This window comes from Nyctibius grandis, chromosome 5 (genome assembly GCF_013368605.1).
Source record: "Nyctibius grandis isolate bNycGra1 chromosome 5, bNycGra1.pri, whole genome shotgun sequence".
In the NCBI taxonomy this organism is placed as follows: domain Eukaryota; kingdom Metazoa; phylum Chordata; class Aves; order Nyctibiiformes; family Nyctibiidae; genus Nyctibius; species Nyctibius grandis.
Window position 1 is genome coordinate 59,576,587 of NC_090662.1, and position 21,262 is coordinate 59,597,848.

The 21,262-nt window shown below is 41.1% G+C and overlaps 1 protein-coding gene across 4 annotated transcripts in view; it reads right to left on the reverse strand.

Annotated features, from left to right (window-relative positions):
• Positions 1–513: 513 nt before the first annotated feature.
• Positions 514–21,262, reverse strand: part of EP300 (E1A binding protein p300) — a 66,128-nt gene continuing 45,379 nt past the window's right edge. For all 4 annotated transcript variants that reach the window (XM_068400551.1, XM_068400550.1, XM_068400548.1 and 1 more), the window contains 12 exons: positions 19,458–19,538; positions 16,873–16,929; positions 15,335–15,412; positions 13,617–13,684; positions 12,024–12,174; positions 11,522–11,668; positions 10,991–11,104; positions 9,070–9,235; positions 8,228–8,392; positions 5,983–6,144; positions 5,249–5,530; positions 514–3,943 (listed from right to left, as the gene is read on the reverse strand). In XM_068400551.1, coding sequence (XP_068256652.1) covers positions 1,706–3,943; positions 5,249–5,530; positions 5,983–6,144; positions 8,228–8,392; positions 9,070–9,235; positions 10,991–11,104; positions 11,522–11,668; positions 12,024–12,174; positions 13,617–13,684; positions 15,335–15,412; positions 16,873–16,929; positions 19,458–19,538 — 3,709 coding nt within the window. In that variant the 3' untranslated portion in view covers positions 514–1,705. The remainder of the gene's footprint in view (positions 3,944–5,248; positions 5,531–5,982; positions 6,145–8,227; positions 8,393–9,069; positions 9,236–10,990; positions 11,105–11,521; positions 11,669–12,023; positions 12,175–13,616; positions 13,685–15,334; positions 15,413–16,872; positions 16,930–19,457; positions 19,539–21,262) is intronic.

The following is a 21,262-nucleotide window of genomic DNA, read 5'->3' on the forward strand; positions in this document are numbered from 1 at the left end:
ATCACCAGATGCAACACAGGGTGACAGGACACCCACGCGCGGTCGCGGTGCAGCGTCTACAGGACATCCACACAAGCTTACCTCATGCTCACGGTTGGGTGCCAAAAGGTATACAATATATTCCAAGTGAAATAAGATGTTTTAATATCACATATCCAAACAATAGTTCTCATTTCAAAATGCAAAATAGGTCCTTTGAAGATCAGCTGCTCCCAGGGCTACGTGAGCAGGGTGGGGTACAGCTGCCTGGCAAAACTGCTGAGGTCAGACCTCATTTCTTTGGTAAGATAGATGCCGGGAAGAAATGCGAATGCAGAGCTGTCCCAAAAGTGTCCGTTTAGAAGACTAATTATTACTCCACGTCCCTTATTAGAGATTTGCATTTTAAAACAGTCATATACATTAAATAGCTCTCCACCATCTAAATAGCAAACAGTTGAATCAAGTAGCATATATTCTGCTACCCCCACCATTTCAAGCGTGTAGGAGAGAAGGGAAACATTAAAAACAGGCTGTCTGTCTCACACAGTTTATTTAACAATAGGTAATAAGAAATCAATTTTTAACAGTCTATACAGTGATCGAAAGTTCATATTTATAAGTAATCAACTTTAATTGCATGATTTACAACATTTGAGGGTTTTTTGCTTTCTATTTTCAAGTTTTACAGAAAGTGGAGGAGGGTGGGAAAGGGGCACGGGAGAGAGAAAGCAAGCATAAAGAAGAAACCCCAGGGACTTTTTCTCAGGTTAAAATCATCCCGTTGGAATTGTTTCTTACCCTCTTTTTTATTTTTTTTTTCCTTTGTTAGATGTAAAAATAACGAAAAAAATTCTTTCAAGAAAACAGAAACCACAATATATATACTACATCCATTTGGCAGCTGCCCCTGTGTATTTGCAAAAATGTTGTCTTCTCTCTACATGTACAAATTATTTTAATACTTGAAGGTTTTTTTTTTTTAAGCTCAGACTCTTCTATAGAAAATTCTTGGAGGACAAAAGTAGACTTCAGGAGGGGACTGAGTTATTTAATATTTTTACATTTTTCAAAGAATTGACATATTTCCAACCAAAGAGGAAAAGATTGGTATTTATTTTTTTATATATATATATTTATATATGCAATGTATTTTTAAAGCAACATTAACCCCTTTTGTCCTCCGGTTTTAGGAAAAGGTTCTCCTGTGGTGGTTTTTTGTTGTTTTTCTTGTGTTTCTTTTTTTTTGCAGTGACATGAAGAAAAACCAGAATAGGGAAAATGTTTACCATCTGCCTCAGTAAATAATAACTATCAATATTACATATTTTCATTAATTTAAAAAAAAATAAAACCTATTGGAGGCATGAGTAGGGCACCCTTTGGTGAACAGCCAAAAGACCACCCTCTTCCCCTGACCTCCCCAACGCACACAAGGAAAAAAAAACCAAGAAAAAGGACTGGTTATGATTCCAGCCATAACAAAAATATATTCTTTGTACTCTACTGTCCCTCAGGTTCGTTGTTGGTTTGTTTTGAAAACCACAAACTACTGCTGCAGAGTTCAGATGTGTTCCAGGGAAAAATGTTGTTTTAGCTAAGAAAGATTCAAAAAAATTTGTCTTCAGTACAAAAAGTCTTGAGAAAATAATTTTTTTTCTTTTCTTTTTCTTTCTTTTCTTTTTTTTTTTTTTTTTTTTTTTTCTCCCAAAATGCTACAATGTGTCTAGTGTATGTCTAGTGTACTCTGTGAAAGGTTTGAATTCAAGTCTGAGTTCTCGGAGCTGAGCCCCAGTTCCGTGGCGCTTGTACCATGGAGGCCTGCCATGCCGGGATTGCTAGCAAGCTGGGAAAGCATTGCACTCTGGTCCGGGCTGGCAAAGTGCCCTTGATCCATGGGGTTAGCCTGGGCAGCTACCAGTCCTGGATGTGGGGAGCTGGTCTGCGGGGAGACATGGTGTGGAGAAGGCTGAGGTTGCATCCGGGGGGACGGGCTGGAATGGGGGGGCTGGGACTGGGGCCGCGGTGAGGGTACAGGCTGCGGAGAGCGCACTTGATTGGTGAGCGATGAAGGGAGCTGCTGGCCCTGGAGGTGTGGGGACTGGGCCTGATTGGGGAGCATGTGCTGCTGGGGGCTCATAGGATTGGGCTGAGCTGGGGACCCCATCTGCTGCTGAAGTAGCCTCTGCTGGAAAGCCTGCTGCAAACTGGCTCCTGTCTCTGCACTCATCGCCTGTGGAAGCTGGCTTATTTGTCCCATGTTTCCTTGCTGCATCTGCTGCATGTGATGCTGCATTCGCTGCTGCTGTTGTTGCTGCTGCTGGGGATACCCGACACCCTGGGGCTGCTGGAACTGGTTGTGGTTGGCCATCCCCGGCCCCAGTGCTGGTCCTGCTCCCTGCTGCTGCTGTTGCTGCTGGTGGCGCTGCTGCTCAATCATCTGGTGCCGCCTCATCAGGAGGTCTCGGAACTGGGGAGCCATCCCCGAGTGATTCATATTCATCTGCTGCGCCTGAGGATTCATCCCAGCCATGGCCTGCTGCGGCTGCTGCTGCGGCTGCTGCTGGGGCATGCTGGGCCTCTGCACTCCCGCTTGCATGGGGTTCATGTTCTGCATGGCTGGGTTGGGGTGCACCCCTCCTTGCTGCCCTTGCATGGCCTGCTGTGGCTGGAGCCCCGGCTGACCCTGGGGGATGCCAGGCTGACCCGTCATCCCCTGGGGGTTCTGGGACCCCACGTACTTGGCAGCCCGCTGCTTGATGAAAGCGGCCAGCAGCTGAGGATTGGAGTGAAGGATGTTAAGCACCTGCTGCTGCTGCATAGGTGAGCTGGGAGACCTGAGAGTCCGCAGCAGGTTTTGTAAGGCTGCCTGGGGCAGTGGTGGTTGTTTGGGCTGAGCAGTGCCGGGTACCTGACCCATCCCTGGCTGAGGTGCCATATTCATCGGCTGACCTGGCTGGGCTACTGACATCATGGATGGCCTCTGCATTCCTGTCTGCAGCTGTGCTTGGGGTAAGCCCCCCTGCACCCATGGTGGCTGCTGCTGGATTCCTGCCGGCCCCATTCCTTGATCTATATGACCCCCAGGACCTCTGCCTATCTGTGGAGGGTTCATTCCCATAGGCGGCATCTGGGGCATCTGGTGCTGAATCGGCCTTTGGAAGATCTGAACCTGCGCCATCTGTCGTTGGGTCTCCGCTGCCCGCTGGATCTGCATGGCCATTTCCACTGCTGCTGGAGGAGGACCCTGAACTGGCGGTTGAGGTGGCTGGGGTGGAGTTGGAGGAGTCACCTGGCCACCCGCCTTGCCCTGGGACACAGCACTGGGCGGCTGAGTTCTTGGCATGGTGTAGGGTGGCATACTGTTGGGAGGTGCAGGCTGAGGCTGCGAGGCAGGCTGGGGCGGAGGCTGGGGTTGTGGGGTTTGCGGTGTTGGGGGCTGCTGGCCTGTTGGAGTTGTTGGGGTGGCCGGCGTGGGTGAGGGTAATCCTTGCTGCTGGCCTACCACACCGGTCCGCTGCATGCTCGCCATCCTCCTTCGGAGCATCTGCGCCTGTTGCAGGCGGTGCTGAAGCTGCTGTTGACGGAGCTTGTGTTTAATGTTGAGGCAGAAGGGCACTGGGCACTTGTTCTCCTGGCAGTGCTTTGCATGATAGCAGCAGAGAGCAATGAGTTGCTTGCAGATGGGGCACCCTCCATTGGTTTTGCGTTTGCAGCCTTTGGTGTGCTGGACGACCCGTTTCATCTTCTGACAGGACGGCAGTGAGCAGTTGGCATTACGACACTGGCAGGCGTGGACCAGAGACTGGATACAGCGCTGAATGCTCAGGCGGCGGGAATCACCAGGGCTCTGGGTGGTTGCAGTCTGCTGGTTGTTGCTCTCATCATCTAGACCAAGGCCTAATTTTTCCATCTTGTGTTCATGGTTTTTAGTGTTATAGCAGGTGATGCACAGGTCGTAATCCTGGAAAGATAATGAAGGAAAAGTTATCACTGTTCCTGAAACTCCATACAATAAATGATGTCATGCCACCTCAACAAATTACTCCCAGTCTGTTCCAGGCAAATTGTTGCTCTAGGGAAAAATCTAATCTTTCACGCCACGTTGAGGTACTAGAGAAGGAATAAATCTAAATTATGGCCAGGGAAAGTGCATGGGTGCAAGGGTGTCTGCAATCTACACAAATATACGTAGCTTGAAAAACAAGTTGGTCTGAGATAGTAAGTCACACATTATTCAGCTGGGCCAGAAAAATCCCTTTCTTTCCCAATAGGAAAGGAGAGGAAAAAGGCAACAAACAGCTGCCCATCTGCTGCTGCTTCAGAAGAGGGCAAGAGTGGCAGGAGAGGTACCAATTTTCAAAAAAGGAAAGGGGAATGAAAGCTGTATTTTCAGTTTTCAGGGGAGTTAAACAGCCAAGCGCACTGGGCAGAAGAACAGAACAGCATTTCCATTCTGTGAAACCAACAGCACAAGAGTTTGGGCTCAGTAATTGAGCCAAGTCCTCGGGATTCATTAATCCACAGGAAGTTTAGCATTTATTTTCTGGTACATACAAGCAAATGGGAGCATCGCATTTTAATCGGAGCTTTTCAGAACTGAATCAGAGACAAGTAATTTATTTCCAGCAGGCTAAAAAAATTAAGTTACAAGCCAGATTCAAAGTTAGTCCAGCTTCTGGAAGGCTCAGCATTGACCCCGACCACTGGACTTGATCTTCAAGCACACTGGTATTGCAAACACTTCTGAAGACAACGATGCTGTTTGCAGCATGCTACAGAGAGACAACAGGGTAGTGGAAGAGTCACCCAAGTACAGGAGTCTGACTTCTAACATAGCAAAACCTCCATGCCAGTAAACCAACAGAGAGCCCTATTTACAGAAATACTGCAGCACAACACTTCTGGCTCTGGAAGAAGAAAGGATGCATTGCTCTTCAGAAAAATCCACTGATCCTACCATTACTGCTCAAGCAATTGCTACAGTTCCCAACTGCTTACGCAGCTGCACCTTAAAGGAACTACAGGAAATACAATTCTACTTCAGTTCCCCACAGCTTGAAAGTACAAGACAAAAATCACACCAAGTAGGGGATTAGTAGAATTGCTTGTTATGGAAAACGTTTCTTCTCCTTTCTTTCTGAACTGGTGGAGGATGAGCTGCACAGATTTTTTTCCATCAATTAATATTGAGAAATCAGTTCAGTTAAAGAGCACTCTGGGCACAGAGATATAGGGAGACAAGTAGAGAAAACTTCACCAAGCATACCTCACAAACAGTGCAGTGCCATCTGGTCTCCACGTGATGCTTGCATTCATTGCAGGTGTAAACAAAGCGGTCTTGGCTCTGGGTATGCAATTCCACCAGCATGCACATGGTTGACCACTGAGCCCTTCGTAGCGAGGAGAACTCCAGGTGCTTGTCTCTAGCAAGGGTTAGGAAAGCATCACGCCCGTCCATCAGGTCACACGGAATAAGGGGGTCAGGCTCAACGATGGGGGGCAGGGAGTTGGCTGCAGGGCCAGCAATGAGACGGATGACAAAGAAGACCTGAAAAGTAAAAAGACTTAATATGCCAGCACTTATCAAGATGTTTTGGTTGCCAAACTTCATTACACAGAGTGTACAATTCCAGGACCAACTAACACTTGATTGATGTGCCGCCAGGGTGGTGTGCTTGTAAGGGCTGGGAAATTTCAGACCTCTGGGTGCCCTGCAGGTTCACCTTCTTCAGAAGCATTAGGTAAGGAGCACTGCACTGAACAGTAAAACTGCTGTGACAATCTAGGCTGTTAGGAAGTTCTGTACGAGCACAGTTGTATTTATCCCCACCGCCCTCGCAGCAAAGAGTGTCCAGACTTACTGGTACTTGTCTGGTGTGCCACTCAATTCTCCAGCCAAACCTGTATAATTTACAGGGCACAACTCTGAAGTATCCATCAAAGCTTTGTACACCTCTCTACTTAAGTAAAATATGTATTTATCATTCTATCAACTCTTACCTCCTTGTGCTTCTCCATAGTGGCATACAGCTTTTGGGAGAGGTCATTGGACACATTGGGCATGCCAGGCTTTTTCTTATTACCACGACTCAAGCTGCTCTTGTTCTTACTTGTCTTCTTATTGTTCTTCTTTTTGGCATTTTTGCTGTCTCCCTTGCTCACCTATTAATTTTAAAGGCATTTTATGTCAGGTATCTAAGTCACACCACATCAGCATTTTATTACTTTCACATCTTCTGTAACTGCAGGACAAAATACACTTCACAATAACTTACTCTGAAGACACTTACCGGGATCCACTGAAACATTAAATTAAATCCATTAGAATCACTTCAGAAGATAAAGATCAGCAATACATAGTTCTAAAAATATTAAAAGCATAAATGCTCAGGAGGTGCAAGGGAAACGTTATGTACTGAAACCTGTTTGTCTGCTATAGTTGAACACCGAAGAACCTCTTGGATAATCACACAGGGGTTCAGCACATGGCTTCTCAATGCAATTCAAAACTAAAAATAACTGAAAAGTCCAACTGATACTGCACTAAACAGAGGTAAGAAAGACTTAATCCACCTAGATTTAGTTTGTTACAGCTCTCTGACAGATTTATTTTTTAATAGACTGCATTAAATGGATTTTGATATCAAGCTGTTCTTCCGAGTCCAAAAGGCATTAGTAGTGCAATTTCTAGTATGCACCTCCCTCCTGTTATATCCCGCAACAGTCGAACAAAACAGGTCAGCTTAATTCCAATTATAATCAATTAGCAATGAACAGTTTATTCCTCTCCATGCTTCTCAGAGGGCCCCTCAAAACACTACAGCATATGATGATCAAGGATCAAAGCAATTCTTATCCAAATAAGCATTTTTTCTAAGCTTAAAATAACTTTGTCAGGATGGAAATTTCCAGTGAACATGAATGATTACCGTTTCATTTGAGAGTACAGTTTATTATTGCCTCATTTTCAAGAAGTAAAACATGGGGTCAATAAAAAGTTAAACCTACTTTTAATAATAAAAGTTAAACACCAATATGGTGCAAGCTTCCCCCACCACAGGATTTTGGGGCCAAACTGCTGTGAAGGATCAACCAAGTGTTGACCAGCCTCACACAAAGCTACGCAATTCCTCATGACTGGTTTCTGGTGTATTAGAGAGAAGGGAACGTGCAGCTCTGCCAAGTGGAAAACAAACCTTTAAATAATACCTTCCTAAGTAAGAGGTTAGTTAATGCAAATTTGATATCAAGTTGTCTAATTCCCACATTACTCTTGCTCTTAGTTTATTCAAAGTCCTTGAAAGGAGGTATTGCAAGAGCAGCACAGGAGAACCACAAATTCCAGTTCTAATGTTAAACCTAACTTTTTTGATCCAGAGGTCTTTAAGGAAAAAGATTAACTCTAAACCCCAACAAAAATCTAGAATCTAATAAGGTGACGAAGCAGTAGTGTTTACACAGAGTTAACTAACAAGTACTACTGTGTGAGCAAAACTACTAACCCTGTCCTAGATTCACCACCTCTTCCATAAAAGATCAAAAGATCCAAGGATGGGCAGATGCATAAATTCCGCATCTGTTCATTTTCAAATTTATTGTTGAATTAAGAGGCATACCTTTCTTTGTTCTTTGTGGAATGTGAAAGCACAGTTGTTGCATATTCTCCAAAAAATATTGCACAAGATACCAGCAAGAAATTTCTCTAGTTTAAGTAGCCCAACAATTCAGTAGTATTTTGTGCTTCAGATCCTCAGTGCCTTAAAGCTTTCTACTAAAAAAACCTACACTGAGTAAACAACTAAATCACAGCGCTCTGTTACTTTCTCAGAACATTCTGCTAAGATTGGTATTATAACATCTAAGTTAGAAAGAAAATAGTTAGCCGCTCTTCAAAAGCTTAAACAAAAAGCTTCCAAGTCAGGCTGAGGTTGCAGCATGGACATTGATAATAATTGGATTTCAGCAGCAAAATATTCAACTAGCAGCTGTTTCAATCTAATTGACTTTGGTAGTTAGTTAGGTTTATAGCCGTATGAACAGCCACTGCTCATACGAATGTAGCTTAGGGGTATTTTAATAACTCTTATTTATAAAATGTAAAATTGCAATTTATATTAGAGTGAAGCTAGTAAGGTGAAAAATCCAGTTAACCGAAGTGCCTAGGCCTCCCTTTTTTTTTTTTTATACTAGCCACACGTAATTACAACTTTTACATTAGCTCACGAAATAGCAGAAGCATTCTTACATCCGTGCTTTCATTACTAGTGTTTTCTTCTCTCTTCCGTTCTTCTTCTTCTTGCTCTAGTTCCTTAATGCTCTCCTCTAGAACATTAGGCCAGAAATCCCCTTCGAAGTAAGGTAACTCTTTTGCACTTGTTAGTCGATCTTCTGTTGCTTGCTTAAATATATCCTGAAAAGGAGCAAAACACTTGGTTACCACTATTAGAAGTCACGTAAGTAAAGGCAACCTTTTCATTAAGTGATAAAAAAGGCACCAGCAGATCAAACAAAGGAAAGCTTAATATTTCAATTCATTTTATGATGGCACATTCTAAGTGCAGATTTAACACTGCATCAGTTACAGACAGGTCGTCAAATATATTTCAAATATTCCCATTCTGAAGAAATAAATCACTATCATGTGCTACATGTCAATATCATACTTAACAAATGGGACAATAAAATCACTATATTGTCGACACTAGCTGAAGTCCTTATAATTCCAAAGATTTTACATACTTCTAACTGCATCAGCAGCCTAACCCTGCAATTTCAGTTAACACAGGAAGATTAATGATTCCATATATTTTCTTTGTACTAATGAAACGAGATTTGCTCTCTTTTACAGTATCCCACAAGAATTTAGATTGCTCTAAGGAATCACTTCAAATCTCTTGCTAGAACAATTTCAGAAGCTACATGCTTTGAAGAGGATATATTTTAACTCTAAACTTTTAGTGCTCAATTCACTTAAAACTAATACAGTAAACTCCAAGAATCAGGCACAATGCATAAGGCAAGGAAGAAACTAAGACAGACTGGTCAAACCAACCACCCACCCCCAATGGAAACATACACTTAACAAACCTTGTAATCATGGACAATGCGCTCCGACACAGATTTGTCCAGCATCTTTTTGTACCACTCTTGCAGTCGTTTGGGTTTGGGTATCTTTTGGTCAGGAGGATGGCAATGGAAGATGTAGTCATCTCCTTCGCTAGGTGGGCATGCCCAGATATGTCCAGTAGTATACCTAGCATCGTTAGACAAAAAAAGTACATGTGGGCTCTGATGATTAACACTAGAGCTTGCTCTCCTCTCTGCCACGAGATGGAGCCACCACAAAATTGGCTGATGTCACCAGATGGGCAATAATTATAGCTCTCCAAGATTTTAATTCTAGTATTCATTCCAGCTTCATTCATGCGATACCATTACCGTCTTTTCACTAATTTTTTAAAATTCAGTGCTACATGCAGAGTAGTTTATATAAAGTGTGCACGTTTTCCAGTCTAGATAAAAATCAAAGCCTGATAAAGACTTGCAATTGCCACCTCCCAATTAACTAGTAAGAGAAAGATGGAGACTAGGTATTTCACAGTAGTAAAAGCCAGAATTCTTTTTCCTTGAGACAGCGCAGTCATTCATTATTTAGCAACATTTTAAGAATAGATTTACTTAAACACACACTTCATTTTTCTGCTGTAAATCCTCTGGTTTTTAACTTTGAGGATCAGTTTTAAAAGATTTCACAATTATATCTAGGAATAAACAGTCACTGTCAACCTATGCTATTGGGTGTACAATCTAAGTACTATGAAGATAGATGACATCCAAACAGTAGCAGCTGCAGAGAATGTAATACCACAAAGATCACTTCTTCATCCTCAGTTCTTCTCTATTAGTTTTTGAGAAGAACTCCAGTAGGAGGAATAAGCAGATCTCAAGTTAGAGAAAAATAACCATCCTTGCCATGTTGAGAAACAGCTCTGCAGAACCCTACCCAAACCCTGGGAACTGCAGCCAGTTGTCATTCCTTCTGCCTGAGAACGGAGAGATGATACTGCGTGACCGATATTGTTTTCCCAAAATGAGAACCTGATGTTACCCATCAGCACAGAAAACAGCATCAAGTAAAACTGAGGCCTGAGCTCTATGCAGCAATTTTTACAGACTCGCAGGTTAGAAAATATACAATAAAAAAAGGCAGAAAGAAGTCTAACGTATGCCTTTGGAATACTAAGGAATGTATCATCTCACAGAGGTACTGAAGACAGTACCACCCACATCCATTTTGACTCCCCTAATTTTTCTCATGCAACTACTCTAAACATAGTACCTAACAATTTCTTCACGAATAACTCTGCCAAACTACACCAGATACCTCTAACAATAGACTGATATTTAGTTCATTGCTTTTTCTACTTCAGTAATCATAGTAATTTGATTTCCACCTTTCTCATGTCTTCAGTTGTTCTGTGTTCTCTTTTGTGCTGTCCCAAGTATACTTTCCTCTTTCTTCTAAATTTTCAGTTTCGCGCAATTTCAACTACTACGTTCTGTAAGAGCTTTCTTAGTGGCCTTACACAGCTGTTACAATTAATCAGTACAGACAGAACACACTTATAAACATGGGTAAGAACTTACTCGCCAGCCCAAAGGAATGGTCTGATTAAAGCAGTAGCATTACACAAGGACTGCACTATCAAGAAGGCCAGCAAAATTTTATGGTCCAGATAAAAAGTCTCCCCTTTTCTACTTAGACTTAAGGAAGTTTTGCATAAATTTGGAAACCCAAAAACATCTGAAGCATAAGTCCCTCCTGAAAAGCCTGCAATCACTTTGTGTCTTTTCTCCTTTTCAGCTATATGCAGTTGTTGCCAACTTATTCTATCACCGGTTGATATTTAGGCACCATATTCTGCACAACAGGATGTAGTAATTTCATGTGCAATAAGAACTACCTAGCACAAATGCGGCACAGAAGAAAACATTAAAAAAGACTTACCCTAGTTTCTTGACATATTCTAGATATCCAATTAGTATTTCATGATAGACAGCAGTCCTCAAGCATTTAGGGCGGAAGAAATGAACACTGTCAAGGTAAGATATATACACTCGCCTATAAAAAACAAAGGCATGATGAGAAGCAGATATTTCAAAGTAGTTCTACAAGTTTATTCACGTTATTTTATACATTTGAAGTATCCAATACAACAGCGATCTTCAAAGTCTCTGATCCTAATTTACTCTCTAGAAACTCAGCTTTCGTTTTGATATCCTAGACTCATCTCTCTAAAACTATCCAAGCCCTTCCTTGAAAACACTGACAACTGATCCTTCAGGCAACACTGTCTGCCAGCCAGCATGCCCAGTAAGAAGTAACTCTGACATATTCCCTACAGAAGCTACTTTGTTTCTAGAAGCTAACAGCACTACGTCTTCATGTATGTAACACCAAAGCCCTATACAGAATTCCAGAAGGTTCACCCAACTGAGACAGTACCAAAACAAAATAACCTTTCATGCAGCTCCTCACCTTTGATTGGGTGGAGGACAGTCTGAGCCATACTCCTGTACATGCATCCCAAAGAAGCACAAGTCTACACCATCAATCTCCTCAAAGGCAAAAAGTGCTTTTGTTCGATAAGGGAAAGACTCAGCCATCTCTCCGCTGTCTACAAACCTGCAGATTACAGAGGGTAAAGGGGAATACCAAATATATTCACATATTAGAGAATACATATCATTAGGTACAGGCAACAATTATGAGGGCTGCTGTAAGTGTAATTTTAGTGCAATTTTAAAGTCAAGTGCTTACAGACTACTCAAAACACAAGGCGTTCACTTTTTACTATGAGAAAGATGACGCTCATCACAACTACTTAACGTGCTGCTGTAACATCTGTTTGTCAAGAACTGGTCAGTGGTGAGGTTTTGAATACAACAGTCTATTTTTTCAAAATAGTAGCATGTAAGTAAATTCAAATAGCTTCCACCTCCCTCAAAAGAAAGTAAATTTAGAAATGGAAAGAACATACCTTGCTTTCATTCCTGGTTTTACTTCGACAGTTTTGTCAGATGCGTGTACCACCCTAACTGTAACCTCTCCGGCCTCAGGGTGATTCTGTCGTCTTAGGAAGTCATTGACTCTGTTCTCCAAGAAGGTACCAAGTCTTGTAGCCGGTAACCCTGCATGGGAAAAATACAGCTCTAAATACGTACAAAACTGAACTGTTCAAATGTGATTTCTCTATTCAGATGTTAAATGAAAAGTGGCTCTTAATGCATGCAGTACATTATCATAAATTCAAGCATTATCTTTAAACACTAACACTTCTAGATGGGGTGAGCTGCTTTTCACCTGCAGGCACATTTATGGTTTACACATTGTTTAGATGAAGAAAGAATCTGTATTTTGACCCAATTTCTATCTGTCTTAAAAGTCAATCACAATTAAGACTCCTCCTGAATAGAAGCTATTAATTACTTAAACTGGATTACAAAACTGCTCTTGGACATGGCTTCCAAGAGTAGACGTTGCATTTGGAAGTATATTCTGTCTATAAAGCTACACTAGCCAAGTTAGTCTCTCCACTTACCAAAACAATATATTTCAACTATATCTGCAAGTAACATAGTTTAGAAGTTTCTCATTTTCAAACAATCTTCATACAAATGAAGTACAAGCATAACGTTAGCTGACAAAACCTAACGCTGAATGGGAGTTTAATACTTCTGGTATAACAGGGCCTGTCTCATTCCTGTCCATTACTTCTGCTAGAGTTGCATATCTGCCCAATCAGCTTTTCATTTTCCAATTTGACACCTTTCAGTAAAGCATCACTATACTATGTGAAGTATGCAATACATACAAGTTGCTAGAAACAAAAACTGATAAAAAAATGTAAAAAAAGCCCTTGTGTTCTTCCTGTATTCTTGGTGAATCTAGGGAGTTTTGATTCTGGAGATTTTGGAAAAACACTCAAGATGTTGAAACCATTCATTGAATGGTTTGCTGAATCTTGATGCTATTGGTTGGCCAGGGATTCTTTATTTATTTATTTATTTTTAGCAGAAATGTAAATACTATTTGTAAGAAGTACACCAACCTAAGAAGCTTTTGACAGGCTTTTGTCTATAGAACAGATGGACAATGACTGCACAAATTTCCTCCTACACTGCCTTCAGTTCAGCTCCCTTGATGAAGAGGAAATGTCTACAGAGAGTTTTGTCACCAGCTGATGCAACCTTTGTCTCCATCAAAGCTTTTAAGAGCAGTAGTAGTCACGGTGACTTGAACATATTATCATAAATTTAAGTTAGACTGCACACTCACACAGCAACTATTTCTCAATGCTATTAATACTGCAACTGAGACAAAAGGATGTGTATCTTGCATTAGCAGTGCTCTAAAACAGTATGTTAACCCTCTGCAACAGACTATTAACCAACAACACCACCCGTGAATGCAAACATTCTGAATATCACAGAACTGACGTTCAGAACTGACCAAAAGTATCCTCCTTTAACTCAAAAAACCTGAAATAAATGCAAAACGAGCATAAAAGCCACCTCTTCCTCATTCTTAACAAATTATTTAAGATTTGTTGGTGCAAGTGTCAGAATCTTACTTTTAGCAGAGAATTTGTTCTCTTTCCTGGTTCGTCCTGTTTTCTTTAGGCAGCCATCACAGACAAAGCTGAAGCAAAAATAGAAGAAAGTGAAAAACCACTCCAAGTCACACCGTAAAGTTCCTTAGCATTTTATCATTGGAAGCAAAATCTTTCACCAGATCTTATCCGGTCTGGAAAATACCTTAACTGAAATTTGAAATAAAAGACAGCACGAAGAACAGTGCTAGCAGAAACAGCCCAACTGTTTCAGAGCTGCAGAGAAGGATCTAAGCTCCAGGGGGTGCATCTCCTGTCAGTCACCCATGTAACCACCTGCAAGCCCAGGAAACAGTCTCCACTGACAGGTCTAACAATACTGGCTTAAAGCTTTCTTGGAACAAATAGTCTCAAACTGCTGACTCTGATGAAGATGAGATACTGCAACACACAAAGCAAAAGGCTGATTTTTTTCTAAATGCTCAAGTTTACTGTAGCATGAAATGATGGGCAGATTCTTCCTCAGCTACAGGATGTCTATCACAGAATCACAGAATGTTAGGGATTGGAAGGGACCTCGAAAGATCATCTAGTCCAATCCCCCTGCCGGAGCAGGATTACCTAGATCGTATCACACAGGAACACCGTCCAGGCAGGTTTTTGAATGTCTCCAGAGAAGGAGACTCCACAACCTCTCTGGGCAGCCTGTTCCAGTGTTCGGTCACCCTCACTGTAAAGAAGTTTTTCCTCATATTTATGGGGAACCTCCTGTGTTTCCAGCTTGCACCCAATTGCCCCTTGTCGTGTCAAGGGATGTCACTGAGAAGAGCCTGGCTCTATCCTCATGACACTTGCCCTTTACCATATTTATAAACATTAATGAGGTCACCCCTCAGTCTCCTCTTCTCTAAGCTAAAGAGACCCAGCTCCCTCAGCCTCTCCTCATAAGGGAGATGTTCCACCCCCTTAATCATCTTCGTGGCTCTGCGCTGGACTCTCTCTAGCAGTTCCCTGTCACTTCTTGAACTGAGGGGCCCAGAACCTGGACACAATATTTCCAGATGCGGCCTCACCAGGGCAGAGTAGAGGGGGAGGAGAACCCTCTCTTGACCTGCTAACCACAGGTAACCACCTGTCTACCCTCTTCTCCAGCAATGTGGATGGGACAACAGACGGTAAGAGTCATAGCTTTCTTATCAAGAAAGGGAACATTTAAAGCTCTTACAGAGCTTTATCTACATATAATTTATCAACTTTTTAAAATAGCTTTTAAAGCAATCAGAAAAATACCAGAATTTTTAATCAAGAACTATGGAGTATTTTAAGACTACTAGATTGTTTCTCAGATTTAATCTCATCACTGAGGTCAAAAAACTGAATTCACCCATTGAATTCTTTAGTAGTTACAAAATTTTTTTTGAAGATGACCAAGTAATATGATTTGTACAGATCAGTATGAAATTGTTACCAGAACTAAAAACATCTTTTCATGAAAGACTAGTATCTTTAAACATAAGGCTGAAAGGCCCTCTTCCACACACAGGAATGTTAGAACCATTTAAGATTAGAAACAACTTCACATACCACACAGCAAGATGTGATGCCTAAATTTGATGCTACCCTATATGTTCTGTAAAATTTTCAGGTAGGAATGCAACTTCTTCAATATAACGAAGCTTATGCACTAGCTCTAGTAAATCTATCATATACTCTCTACTTAAGAAGGAGAAATTCCTCACCCAGAAGGCCAGATTATCTCATTATGAAGAACACAGATCTGGTGCATTTTTCTTCCACACTCTATACATTCAACAAATCTGTAGAAAGAAAAAAGGGGGAAGGGAAGCAAGGTTAGTGGTATCATTACTTGCTTGTATATTTTTAAATTTTTATTAGCAGAGTTCTAGCATTTAGGCTCTTGAGCCTGTTTAACACAGAGAGCACATACATATATGCTGAGAACAGCCTCCAGAATGAATTAAGAATCTGTCAGCTCAGGGCAGGTGGACTATGCAGGGACACATTATTATTATTACCACTTGCTTGCCTTACTGCCATCCACTTCACTCATTTTTTAAAGTGAACCCCTTCTAAGGATAAAATCTGTAAACTGCTTGTTGCTATAATGAAGAGAGGAAAATGGATTCACAGGTGTCAGAAGCAAATAACTAGGAGAAATAGTTGGCTGTTAATTGCCCCACTATGCTTGAAGCCTGGGGTACATTGCAAATATACTGCAGAAAGGTGGGAAGGAAGAAAACAGAAGCAATAGCAAAGTCACTTTCAGAAGACTAGCAGAGATTTAAGGACAACTGAGGTTAAGTGATATGGTCTACTTCACAGATGTTGGTGAATATAATTCTCAAAAATACCTAAGGTTGCTTCATGTATCAGGACAATCTGACTCCTTTTGAACATGTCTATTTATAAGAGTCTGAGACTTCAAATGAATAGCTGTCATTTATGTAGGGCATATGGTATCATGCTGCAAGTCAGGCTTGTATTCTAGCATCAGGCTGTATCTTCACTATAACACAGGGCAAGAAAAAAGTTATGAATCAAGTTACTATTCTCTCCTTCCCACAGCCCTTGCAAAACAGAAGAACTGGCCGACCCTATGTCCTTAGAAGGATGGTGTGGGAAGAATACATCTCCTTTTTACTCATTCATTTGAGAACGAAGATCATGTTTGCAGAGTAGCAGCATAGGTGTATAATGCAGGACCATGTGAAGTGGCTTCAAAAAAACCCTCAGGAATATAAAGAAAAGCAGCTAAGTCACCATCATAACTTTACGGAATCTCTACAGCTCTGCTTCCAGAGCAGTGTAGAAGAACCGTGTAGTTCAAATTTAACTACTTTTCCTTCTACTACAGCTGCCTGTAAAGTATGACAACTAGAAAAGCCAACAGCACAAGAAGAGCTACTGCCAAATGACTCAAATCAGTCCTGAGACTTGAGCATTTGCCACAACAGGGTTTCAAAGCAGAGTTATCTGTGTTCATCCTTCTGCTGAATCCACGTTCAAGACAACAAAATGCATTAATTTCGGCCCATACATAGAGGGTTACATATTTCTCAAGTACATTTGTGGTGGTTTGGGTTCTCAAGAGAGGATGCCAGATATGCTGCTCACTGAGCAGCCCCTGCTGGCTAACAGAGCTACATGAAATTTGGAAGACACTGAAAAACAAAGCTGATGATGAACGAATAACGTGTCTTTTGCAAAATAATTATAATAAAATGAGGATCATTCAAAGTGTGACAGCATTACTTACAGTTCAGGATCCAGTGTATCGTTTTTCCTTTTTGAAAACTGTTCTTTGTTTATCGTGCTATGAAGAAACAGGCAATAAAATTCAGTTTTAACAGAAGACAACATACATTCATGCCATACCACACATCCACACATGAAGACAAAACTTGCAAGCAGATTTTTTGAACACTCCCTGGCACTACAAGGAAAGGAGCTGTATTTCACAAAGTGACAAGACAACTGAACTATATGCCACCCTTGACTCTGCCTGTGGAAAACATTCTTTTCTATGGGACAATAGCTTGCAGAGAACCACATTGTTCCCTTATTCAGTTTTACTACAGGATAAACGGTAAAACTTGCTGAAATTCAAGTTTTGGACCAGTCTGATCAGTATTTCATAGTGAAAGGACTATTTGATACGCCTCTCATATTCTGAAGGCAGAGAATTTCAATTATCTTTGACTACTGAGAAAGGTAGGTTATCTTATTTCAGATTCCCCTAGCCCTCCCTCCTAGATTAACTTCAAAGGATAGATTTCAGCTTCCAAACCCTGCAGCCCCAGCCCAGCTATTACTCTAAACTACCTCTACCTTCCCTACAGCATTTGCAAGGCCAGAAATGCCATCTTTTTGACAGTGAGGTCCCAGGTATGTTTTACACCAATCTGGTTCAAAATAGTCCAGGACAATCACACAAGAATACCCAGATCTCTGAGATTTTACTCCGAAGAGGGTGTTGTATAACGTGAGAAGAACAGTACATGCCTCTGAGAAGCAATTACAGAGACTCAATCCAATTTGTCTGAGGTGCATTAACCTTCCTATAATTTTATTTCAGTGTTTATTCCAAATAGTGCCACCTGCAGAATACTTCAAGCTCCTTATCAGATAAATAAAGTTCAATCTCCCAGTTACCTCAAACTACTATTATAATATGGTGAGTGAACAGGACGTGACCTATATATAACTAATCTTTTTTGCTTTTGTTCATTTTAACTACAGGTTGTGGGAAGAGAGGAAGGGAGCAGGATCTCTATGCCCCAGTGAAATGCGTTCCTAAGAGAAAGCCTGTAAGCGGGTGAGAGAACATTCAAAAGTGTACTTGCTCTTCATGTGCAGCCTATAGTCTCCATTTTCACTACACAACAACCAAACATTTAAACCAGATATGAAAAAGAATACCATGAGCTGGAAGTACCTTCTTACCATTGCTTATCTTCAAAGAGCTTTTGATTGTTTTCATTATCGAAAAAAAACAATTGTATCCAGCACTTGTGTTTCCAAATCTAGTGTAAAAATCAAAAGCACTCTATGCTGCCTTCTACCCCAACTCAAAGGTTTGTGGCAAACCATTCCAACTTATGTGTATGAGAGAGATTGTACTCTCTCAGCAGCTAAACAAAGCTTTATATATAACATGAATATATTTGACATTTATTTATAGACAGATTTGCATGTATATAGATACTTGCTTCTCCCATATGTCAGTATTTCATATCCCACATCTCATATTAACAAAACTGGACAATATTAAACTTTGGGTCTCTGCTTTTACCGGAGTAGTAATCCATACTATCCATGGGGACATGGCCCATTGCACTGACCAGCATATGAACATAATTTCTTCCTTTTTCCTTACAGAAAGGCAGATGTACTCTTACATCTTCCCAAGCCCCAATGGATTCTTTCACTACAGTTCGAGATACATCCATCAGGGCAACCAAGATTTGGTAACATGCTGCTAAAGACAAGTTCTACTTCCAGTGAAAGTTAACTCAGTTTGTCCAATTACCAACTTCAACAACTCTCCCCCTGGCTTCAGACTTTCTTAAGTTCCTCACTTGCTTCTATCTGCAGTGTTCCTGTACTCCCTTCTTCCAAAGAGCTTTCTTCAACAGCTCAAAAAGTAACTGCTTGGCACTCATTTGTCCCTCTAGGGCTTCCTTAGTCTCCCAAAATTGTGTTTCAGGATTTTTCTGGGGAGGAGTGAGGAGGGTACAGCAGAATGAAAGACTGTCCCAACAGTTTGCCACCAGCATGGAAAAGTCAACTAAATCCATGCACAGCCTTTTACCGTGATCTCCTCAACAACTGCACGGCCTTTCTCATAAGCAGATGGCACTCCAACAGTAAAATAGTTGTACTGCAAAAGGAGGTTGCCTGCTTCTTATTTGGATGAAAAACAATCTGAAGTTGAATACAAGTTTAATAGCATAGCCAGTCTATAAACAGAATGGTATGTTTGACTATTTCAAACTATGTCTGTCACCTACCTGCCTGCAGGCATGATTATTTTTCTTCATTAGAATACTTTCACTTTTTTTTCCCCCCCAAAAAAAACAATTCTCATCTTTCCCCTCTATTGGTGTAGTTGCAATTTTAAGCACTAAGTGCTTATTTTTCACTACAGTTCAGTCAGTCCAGATTTTAAAGAAAAAAATCTACAGCACAAGTCCAGGCTTTTACGAAGCATATCTGGTCCGCCTTCTACTAGCCCACAAACAGCGAGGGTTACCTAAAACTAAACTCCTTCCCTTTGAGAAAGTACTATAGACCATGATACAGCTTATGAATGCACGGCCCAAGCAAACACAAATAACTCACGTTTGAGGTTGTGATGGGTCATCTCCCAGAGAAACGCTCTCCCCTTGGATTTCATTGAAGCACTTCTCACAGAAATGATACCTGTCAGCAAGAAGGCCATATTTGGGTGAACTGCTCCGTCCACACAACACAGCCCAAGCCAAGCAATGGAGCCACCAATCACAGCAGGCCAAGGAAGGGACAGGAGCAGAGAGCAGGTCATCAACGGCGACAAGGATATTCAATGATGCAGATTTATGGGCCCCACATTGTGTTTGGTTGGTGGTTTTTTTTTGTTTGTTTGGGGTTTTTTTGCGCAATCAAAGCCAAGTGCAGACAATGACAAGCATGAAGGAGAAATAAAAAAATAAGATACACACGAACAAAGAAATGGGGATTTGCAGGACAAAAACAAAAACATAGAAGCAGGACAAGACAACACAGAGCAGAAAGCCAAGGCAAAGCACAGATTAGCATTAAATGTCTCAAACGGGTTCACAAGCAGCAAATGACTAAAGCAAATTAAACAAGAGTATTCCATTTTAGCATACCCATACCCTCTTCATTTTAATAATCCATGCCACGTACAGCAAAGAATTAAAATGAGAAAGGGGAAAGAGCAGAAGAAAGGAAGAACTGCTACTCTGACTTGTACATCAAGACAGCAGTTCTGTTGGCAGGAGGATCTGCAGGAGATCAGTGGAAGAGGGATAGTTTTCCATCTTAAATGTATAAGTGCTGAAAGGCCACAGGATCCTCTCCCAGTTGAAAGGGAAAGCTAAGCATCAGAAGCTTCAAAAACAGTAAAATCTGTCCTCAAAATCTTAGAGATATGAAGTACAGAACTGTCAAACTGCATGTTAACTAAACACCTGACATCAACTACACACATAATGCTCTACACTGATAGGATTCTGCCATAGCCCAGTTTGAGTGTAGAACAGTCCAGGCAACCAATGCAGCAGCATTACAGAGGAAGATTTCATTTATACTTGAATAAAATAGTGATTAATTTAAGATTCTACCCCAGCCCTACAAAATGTTCTAAAACTGTGGCCTCTCCATTACTAAGGTATGTTAATTGAGTGCAACAAGACATCTAAACCAAAAAGAAATAAACAAAAATTCAAACAGTTTATTATAAAGCCAAACAAACCAACACTATAGCAGCTATTAAGCTAAAAAGACAGGTCTCTTTAACCCTCTCTCTCTGTTTTCATCTGAGATAATGCAGAGAACAGTACTTCTGGAATTGTACATTTTCAGTCTATAGACATACATGCACACGTGCATATAGCGTAATTTACAAGTCACACGTATGCACCTGTTATAGTGCAAACATTCCCTTCTAATGTTTGAAAACAGGTAAAGCATAATAGTCTTTTGGTCCATCTAGTGCTTGCCCATAGATAAACGTAAGCAGAAGATACTGACATGATATGAAAAGCTCTATACTATGGAAGTCTAGAACTACAATAGTTATTATGGGATACTATAAGCTTATCTTCTACTTCTTCACTCCTAAAAACCTCCATTCACTACTATAAACCTTTACAAAGCCTAAAAAGGTTAAGATATAACTCTTGTAAGCTCTTTGGTTGCTTTCATCTGACCAGGTGCTTAAGAAAACTACAATTCTTCCAAGATCTTCTTGGGTTTCAGGTAAAAGCTTTAGTGTTTTTGTTAGTTTGGTGGGTATTTTGTTCGTTTGTTTTAAGGTGTTGGAAAGAATGGAGACCAGCAACTAAATCAACAGAGGTGACATATTTGGAGGTAACAAGCCCTCTGCTCTAACAGGTGCATTCTGATGACAGGCCAGGGGATAT